Source organism: Oxyura jamaicensis, chromosome Z, assembly GCF_011077185.1.
Source record: "Oxyura jamaicensis isolate SHBP4307 breed ruddy duck chromosome Z, BPBGC_Ojam_1.0, whole genome shotgun sequence".
Classification (NCBI taxonomy): domain Eukaryota; kingdom Metazoa; phylum Chordata; class Aves; order Anseriformes; family Anatidae; genus Oxyura; species Oxyura jamaicensis.
The window spans coordinates 3355095-3363863 of NC_048926.1; the positions used below are offsets into that span (position 1 = coordinate 3355095).

Sequence of the window (8769 nt, forward strand, 5' to 3'; positions counted from 1 at the left end):
TGGCACCCCCCCACCAAGTGACAACACCTTGCATGCCACCCATTTAACGTGACATGGGTAGACATGATAAAGTAGAGGTATAAATGAACAGGGTCCTGTGTGAGTTTTGGCTTTGAACATCCTGTTTGGGCACTTAAAAAACAAACAACAAAACATAAAATAAAAACGAAACTTTTAAAATATTTTGAAGAACAGCACCCGTTTCCTTATGGAAAGGAATTGGACCTGGCCGCCTTCCTAGGGTCACCGGGCTGGGGCTGCTGCAGCCACCACCTCACCTTTGCAGACAAGCAAGGCTACATGTCTTACCACTACAGAAGCAAAGCGTGGCTGCTCCAGATGAAACAAAACCTGAAAGGACAAAACTGGAGGAAAACATGAAGCACAACACAAACTGGGAATCATGCAACCGGTCTAATTCATGGTGGTTTGTGCTTCCTGCTGAAGTCAACTTTTTACTCTTGGTTATTGAAGAAAAAAAAAACACCACACAACATCTCTTAGTCCTGTCCAGCTGCCAAATGTGGCATGTGTGCAGGGCTTTTGAAGCCTTTTCTCTGGCAGGAGGCAGGCACACGTGTTATACGGAGGTGCGGCTCTGGTGCAGGGCAGTGCTCTACGCGCACCGCTCCGGCAGCCGGCTGTGCTGAAGGGAAACACCGGGTCGCTGCTCTCTCGCCTGTGTCGGTGTGCATGTGTGAGCAGAACGTTTTAATTAGGATAATAGACACAGTTTAATCCGGATGCTTCGGGTGGGCTCCTGCTTAAGCAGCAGTTCATTTAAATAAGCTTTATCTAAATGTTAGTCGGTGTTACAACCACATTGCGCCTCTGCCTCGGTCCATTTAACTAAAGCATCTGCAACCTTTAACCCGCTATTATCAGCTCTGATTGTTATTGACAGGCTAATTCCCCCGCTGCCGCAGTGCAGGAGATAGACAGAGAGCATTAGCCCTGAGAAATCCGTGACCTTTAGCTGCCAGATTATAGAAGCGTAAGACTCGGCGTTAGACAAGACCTATTATGTCATCTCGCCTATCTCCCTGTGCACGCAGGACTGTCCCTTTCTGCAAGTTGATCAAAGCTTGGTTCATCCTCGCTTTGGGTATCCATGGTGAAATCAGTCCCTGCACAGCGTCTGCAGGCTGCTCCCCCAGCGGAATGGAGCTCGGCGTGTAGCTGTGTAGCTCGTGTTTACCCCCAGTCTCTTTTTTGTCCCCTTATCTTGAATGTTATCGGGAAACAGTTGTGTCAGGTCTAGCTCGCCCTGGTGCTCTTACCCTGGGGGAATATTTGCTTTGGCTCTGAGAATTCCCAAATTGCTTGGATGTGAAGGGGCGTGCAGATAAGTGAGGGGGAAGGTGCCCCACGAGCCCCAGGAGGCTGATGACGGGTGCCTGGGGGACACCCGGTCCCTGCAGACCTGTCTCACGCCGACTTCTCCCTGTGTGGTTTCTCCCTGACAACCCTCTACCAGCATTTAATCCTTGTACAAGCCCCCCTTGCCCCTCCCTGCACACATCGCTTCTCCTTTCCCTCAACAAAAGGTCAGAGGGGCCAAACCCTGCAGACAAGAGAGGTCTCTGGTGTCCCCGTTGCCCTTGCTCTTTTCCCCAGGGAGGCCAGGCTGCTGCATCACGTGCTGTGCGCTGACTTGGCTCTGCTTCATTGCTGCTCAGATAAAGCTCGCTGCTGATTTTCACAGGAGAGTCTTCATGAACGTTTTGAATGTTATTAAAATAGAGGTGAAACTTTTTTTAAAAGAAAACTTGCTTTTACCTTTTTTTTTTTTTTTTTTTTTTTTTGGTAGCTGTCATCTCCTTTTTGCAATCAGACACTGAGGAGATCAGTAAAAGTCTAATTTATATGCACGTCATCATACTTTTACATTCCATTCTGGGCTCTGAAGGTCAATCTGCACTCATGCAGGCTGGGGCATACTGAAAGGGTTAGCAACTCTTTCATTAGGATTTGTTAATAATTCAGCTGATGTATGAGTCAGGAAAGAAACCTGTTCCTTCTCCTGTAGGTGCTGCAGAAATGAAATACAGTATTACCAATAAAGAATGCAGATGAGGGGCTCTTCAGAAGAAATAATGTCACTTTCTCATATGTGCAACCATCCTCTGATGAAAACCAACGTAAAGTCAGTGGAGGTAATGGTGTTGGAAGCTAGAGTTGTAGGTGTTGGAGAAGTACACCAAAGCTACACGGATGGAGCACATCCTTGGGTCCTTACCTTATTAGTAATGTATGACATAGAAAAATGTGGCTCACCTGCAAAAAGGTGATTTATATGCTTTCACATTTTATTTTAAATGGAAACACAGAATTATAATTCTAGGCAATCTAATTTCTGTATGCCAAGTGGCAGCTGATTGTGTTTGTGCAAAAAAGGATAAAATGTCCTGATATGCCTTCCTACCATCCAGCCCTCTCTACCACCCAGAGAAAAGACAGAATTCTGCTTTATTTGTTTGTTTGTTTGCTTTCAGAAAGTCCCTGGTCTCTGTGGATCTGGACAAGTGACATTAAGAATGCAGGGACAGACGCCACCATCTTTTTCCAGATTTATGGAGACAAGGGGAAGTCAGATGAGATGAAACTGGACAACAATTCAGACAACTTTGAAACTGGACAGACCGACAAATTCATGGTACGAATCCCATGCTAGCAATAAATTTGGCTTCGCATTGTTTTTCAGGGCATTAGAGTCAGCTCTGTAGAGAAAATCAACATCATGAGACCTTTACCTCTGTATGTCATTCTGAAGTGGACATGAAGTCATTCAGTTTGCTGGTGATGCAAATGATTTCCTCACCTGTGGATGTGGCCTGTCTTCTCCAAACAGGGCTTAGACTGGTGTTCCACACTGCTTAGGTGGTGATGACTTCAAGTTATGGTGGTACTTGATTGCCACATCTTCTCTGTGGCTCCTGAAGGAATTAATCATTACCTTCAACTCCACTCACACCCATTTAGACCATGTATTTTTAAATGAGAATTAGCTATTTACAGGAGAAATAAGGGAGGTGTTTCCTCTCCTTGGTGGTCTGCTCTTCAGCCAAAGGATTTTAAATTTATGGCTGTAAAAAAAGGACAACAAAGGATTTTAATTTATGGCTGTAGCAAAAATATTTACCCCCTTTGCACCAGCAGCCACAGCTGCCTTCTGGAGGAAGCATGGCTCTGCTTTGCAGGCCCTGCTGGAGAAGGAGATAAAGTTTGAGAACAGGCTTTAGCTCTTATTCGCTCTTAATGGTTTTAAGGAGCTCTCATGATCAAGAGTGTCTGAATTCAGTCTCTGTGTTCTACCCTCCTGAAAAGAGAGGCCACAAGCCACCTCTGTGGGGTAGGGTTCATTACCTTTAAAGAACATTAGTATTTTATTCTAGTTTTCACCTTCTCTCTCATTTGGCTCTTAAAAGATGTTCAGTGGTGTCCTCGGTGTGGATGTTTTGCTAACTTACAAAAATGTATAAAGCTCTTTTGTTTCCCCCTCTATAGATTGAGCTCCCTGATCTGGGCACGTTTTATAAGCTTCGGATATGGCATGAGAAAAGAAATCCTTTTGCTGGCTGGCATCTGAATAAGGTGAGAAGACAGCAAGGAAGGATACACCTGACAAAGCAGATTGGTCACAGAGGTGTGTTGTGTCAGTCCTGGGTCGCTGAGTTCCTCAGCTGGCAGCTGAGTTTGATGTGCAGTGGTCAAAGGTGAATCCATTTACAGAATGTGCTGGCTGAGGGGTGGAAGTGGAAATCGTGCATGAAAACAAGATGTAAAGGAGAGCACACTGTAGCCTGAGCAAGAATATGCAGGGAGAGGTGGATTAATTGCATGATTCTGGGAGAAAATTCCTTCCCACCCCTCTCAGTTCAGCCCAGCTTTCTATGGGAAATGAGAGCAATGTGAAAGGGCAGCTCCAGACGCCCCAGATCAATGGTGAAAAGTGCATTCCCCCTTCTTTTCAGTGTCAGACCACTGTAGTCCGCCCTCACTGCTGCCGGAAGGTTTTTCCTTTGCTTCTCAGAAAGCTTGCTAGTTTGAGATTGCTGCTCTACAGAGTGGGATACTGGGCCTTTTATGGCCTGTTTAGGCTGGTCATAGAGACAGACTGAATTACGGGAGACTCCTACTATACACTGGAGTGTACCCCATCCTAAAGTGATGACAGCCCTGTTGCCAGAGGTGGACCTGTGCAGAATGGAGGAGCCATGCAGCAGACAGCAGCACTGTGGTCTCTGGGGGATAAACATGGTGATCTGCTTGATCTCCAGTCACATTTTCTTTGTTCCACCAGCAACAATCTGCCACACTGCCAGCCCTCAGCTAGGTCTGCAGAGCAGAAAGTTCATCTCTGAGCTTCACCCCTGCTCCTTCTGTACTGCTTGGAAGACTTTCTCTGCACTTAAGAAAACATACGCTTTTGCTCCGCAGCCGTAAATAACGGTGATGATAAATCACAATTTACCACTTAGAGATTTGTCTTGCATGCCTCTGACACGCTTTGACAGATTCTACTCTCTTGCATTGTCAGGGAGCTGTGAAAGGATACACAGCCAAATGCCACTCCGGTGGGGAGAGTACTCTGGTGTCCTCCACACAGTGGGAGAAGGTGCCTGCCTGTGGTCTTTATCAGAAAGAAAGTGCTGGTCAGACATCAGACCAGTGTAATCTTGTTGAACAGTTTGTCTGCAGATGAGAAGCAAGAACGCTTAGACTTTCCGTAGCTTTACATTTTCCTTGGTATGTCTTCTTTTCCTGCACAGAAATTGTGTTCAGGAAGGAAAAGACGGATTTCATAATGTATTTAGGATTCATTTTGGGCCAAACTGTCTGCCCAAACATGGTGATGATGCCAGAACTCAGTTTGCCTGGGGACAGCAAGTCTGACACTTTCTGGATGCATCAGGCTGACAGCACATAAATCCCACTGATACATTCTAGCATCCCAGAACTTCCAGCTGAAAACTTAACAATGGTTCCTTAACAGGTTCCAGTCCTCTCACTTTTCATGCTGGGCTTACTCTAATTTCAGGCAAGCATACATTTTCTACTACAAGAAGAACCATACTACTCACTCCAAAAATCCATCTAGCCCAGTGTCTTCTCTCCTGTGTCACGAAAGTGCATGATTAGAGAAGAGCAAGAAAAGGACAAGCATTTATGATACTTTCCCCTAATATTCTCCCATCTTTTGACTTTTCCAAGTTGGAGGCTTTCTTCCTGAACAGATCTGCTAAATACAAAGAGTTTAGCAGGTTTCTCTTCCATTTATTTGCTCAAAAGTTCCTGTCTCCCCTTGAACATTTAAACTTTTAGCAACCATAATGGCTTTCAGCAAGGATTTCACAGGCTGATGATGTCCTTCTGCTTGCTTTGAGCTCTGCTCTACTAGGATCATTTGATGCCTGCTATTACTTGTAGCAAAGAGAGAGTGAACCTCCTCTGCCTTCTCTATTCCACCTGTGATTTTGGAGACCTTCATCATACCCTCCCTTTAGGTGTACTTCCAGCCATCAGCAGATTTCCTACCTTATTTGCTGCTTATTCATTTGGAAGCTACTCCACAACTTTGATCACCCTTGTTGCCATTTTCTGTCTGTTTCCTAAACATGCTATGCACCGGTTTATTTATTTATTTATTTATTTATTTATTTATGCTGAGGGGATCAGAAGTGCAAATCCATCTCATTGTCTGCCTTCTCTAATAATCCCTAACATAATAATAGTAATAATTATTATTATTATTTAATCTCTACTCAGGACTGAGCTGGTATTTCCATTCTGCAGTTTGATTTAAAGGTTGAAAACTAGAACCAAGGGCCTTAATTGGTTCGTGCTAGAGAAACAGAGCTATAGTATTGCAAAAAAAAAAGCCAGAAAAATTCATTTTACATAAAATTTATTGTTTTTGCCCTTCACTTTGGCTAGGGTAAATGTTAGGACCCAGTTTGTCAGCGGCAAATGTGTAGGTCATCAAGGCCTACCCAAAGGCTAGAAGGTTCCTCCCTACAAAACCTGTTCTCTTTGTGATGAACAAAGCCATCACGATAACCGTGCTTTAAAAAATAAATGCATTAGCCAGCACACCGTGCCTGCTCTGCCTCTCTCCATCTCCATTTGAGGAAACAGATTACCTGTGTTTTCTCTGGGCACGATGTGGCATATGACAAGCAATTACTCAGGGCCACGGTATCCATCAAAACTTTCACAGGACGATGGAGTGATGGGGGAAAAGAGAAACAAAAAGGCTTCAGCTGTGACAGCCTGTGCTCATTTTGGAAGGCGTCCGTGCGCGCTGAGACAGTCTTGTTATTAATGTGTGTTATTTCTCTGCTGCGACCAGCTCTTGCTTCCCAGGCACAGACCTGTCAGGAGCTGGTTGCTTTTTGTCTCTAAGCCTCTGAACTCACGCGGTGTTTTGGTTTAATGAAGGTAACTCTGCTGAAAACGCTGACAAAAGAAAAATACTCATTCAACTGCGGCCGCTGGCTAGATATAAATGAAGACGACAATGAGATCGTGCGGGAGCTCCCTGCAGAGGGGACTCTGGTGACTGAAGTCATGCCAGGTGAGAGCCACGGGCTCTGTGCAGGGGCTCACTTGAGGCCTGAAAAGGAAAAAAAAAAACCCTCTTTGTCTAAGGGATGCACGGACAGAGCGGTGCCATTCAATTAGCTCCTCTTCTGGCACTTTCTCTCTGCAGTATTTTCTGTGTGCATCATTAGCTGCATGAGGCATCAGAAATCCCAGGCTCTGACTCTGAGCAGATTTCTCTCTGCTGGGAGGTGGGAGCTATGGCCATAGCATCGCTGTTCGCAGAGCTGTATTTTTTTCTAATTCATATTTTCTCCAGTCTCCCTTAAAACATGAAAGGCTGGGTTTGAAGGGAAGTTCATGGATTGCATGCTTAGCTGAAAACCTATCTAAATTTAACAATCATTTTTGCACTTTTGCACTTACAGTTTTATTTAATTATACGCACATTTATGCAGCTAAATGTATAGATGTATAGACAGTTGCAGAGAACAGTCATGAAAGAGCATTAAGTGTCTTTCAGTATGCATGAGCAATCAGAAATATTTATTGGGTAAATTATGCTCAAGCTGGAAGTTTAATTAAGGCAAGCCACAGAACTTCGTGTTGGCTTCCTGAAGTGGTCACTTCTATCTTGACCCCAGGTCACAAAAATTAAATGCACTTGGAGGGAGAATTTTGGAGAGCAGAACAGCTCAGGATGGCCACTGGGTTTTCTTTCATTTCTGCTGAAGCACCCAGTGGGGCTCCACACTCTACAGACCACAAGACCCCTCTTTTCTGAAATTTCCGACAAACTCAGTGATCTGCATGCAGCTGAACTGTTCCTCAGAAGAGGAAGAGTAATGGTAATTACAGAGGTTATTAAAATGTAAATAAACTTGTTTTTGAAATGTATTTTTAATCAGCTGTGGAGAGGGCTGCTTGAGCTGAAATGCAGGCTCTCTCCTGCAAGAAGCAATTGTGCTGAGAGGAGGCAAGATGCGACACCCACATGTGGGGTTTTGGGAGGCAGGGCTGGAGCATCGCTTCTTGTCCTGCCTGGAGGAATGGTAAAAACTCCCTGAAACCATCCAAGACATGGGTTCCTCTGTCCAGCCTCCTTGCTTCTTGGAGAAGGAGCTCATTGCTGGCCTGTGCCATCAGCATGTCCCTTTCTAAAGGACAGGCTCTCGCTCAGTGTCAGGGAAAAAGCGTGGGGTTTGAGTATACAGAGGTCAGACACAGGGTGATAGCGTGATCCTCTCTGCCATGGAGAAGGGATCACACCTCCCTCTGCTGAGCTGCTCACGGCTGTCTGCACCCCTCTGAAATTCAGTGATTCTGGGCTTCTGGTCTCTCTTCCATGAAGGTTGGTCTTTGGGTGAAATCTCTTCTGGAAGCCTTTTCCACTACAGAACAGGAAGTCACAGCTGAGATTGGGGTGGGGGGAGGAAGGTGATGGCCCAAAATCCCACCAGAAAATCCTAAAGAAATATCTCAGAGATGACATAGTCTTCAGAGGTCTTCACAAGGTGAAATCCAGCCTCAAGAACAGCAAGGAGGCCAAAGGAGACAGGACCAGCAGGCCTTGTCACCCCACCATTTAGCCAGCATACCATTTAACTCTTTTTAACTCATTTCCTCTGCATGCCATGCCCCTGGACACCAAAACCAAGACTTTTCACTGAACAAGTTTTTACAAGGCCCCTCAGGAAAGGGAGGCAGGAGAGCCAGGGCGAGGCCCTAAGGAAGCCGTGCACCCCAGTTTGTGAGGTTTACACAAAGGGAAGGGCACTTCCATATGCTCCTTTGGAGGGGCTTTATGGGTTTTCTTAACATTTCAGGCCTTCCTGTTTTTTTTTTCTTTTCCTAGTGATAACATGGAAGTATAAAAGTCAATACAGATACAGGATTACCAATTGGAAGTGTGAACGCTTAAAATTAATTGCAAGTTTGCGGAAAAATGCTGTAAATTTAAATGGCAATTAACTGTGTTGCTGAAATTGCTTTATTAATTTATGCTTCCACAGTGATAAAATACCGAGTGACAGTTTGCACGGGGATGGTAAGCGGCAGCGGCACAGATGCCAATGTCTTCGTCTGCCTCATCGGCGACCAGGGAGACACGGGAGAACGGGTTCTCTACAAATGCATCAACAACGTCAATAAATTTGAAAAAGGCAATGTAAGTTCACGCAGCAGCTCCTTAAGATGGGCTTGCATGTGCCAAACAAAGCTTGTGAT

The 8769-nt window shown here is 45.1% G+C and overlaps 1 protein-coding gene across 1 annotated transcript in view; it reads left to right on the top strand.

Annotated features, from left to right (window-relative positions):
* LOXHD1 (lipoxygenase homology domains 1) overlaps positions 1-8769 on the top strand; it is a 138903-nt gene that overhangs the window by 45691 nt on the left and 84443 nt on the right. Inside the window, exons 10-13 of the mRNA XM_035310289.1 lie at positions 2496-2656; positions 3508-3594; positions 6442-6577; positions 8556-8710. Coding sequence (XP_035166180.1) covers positions 2496-2656; positions 3508-3594; positions 6442-6577; positions 8556-8710 — 539 coding nt within the window. The remainder of the gene's footprint in view (positions 1-2495; positions 2657-3507; positions 3595-6441; positions 6578-8555; positions 8711-8769) is intronic.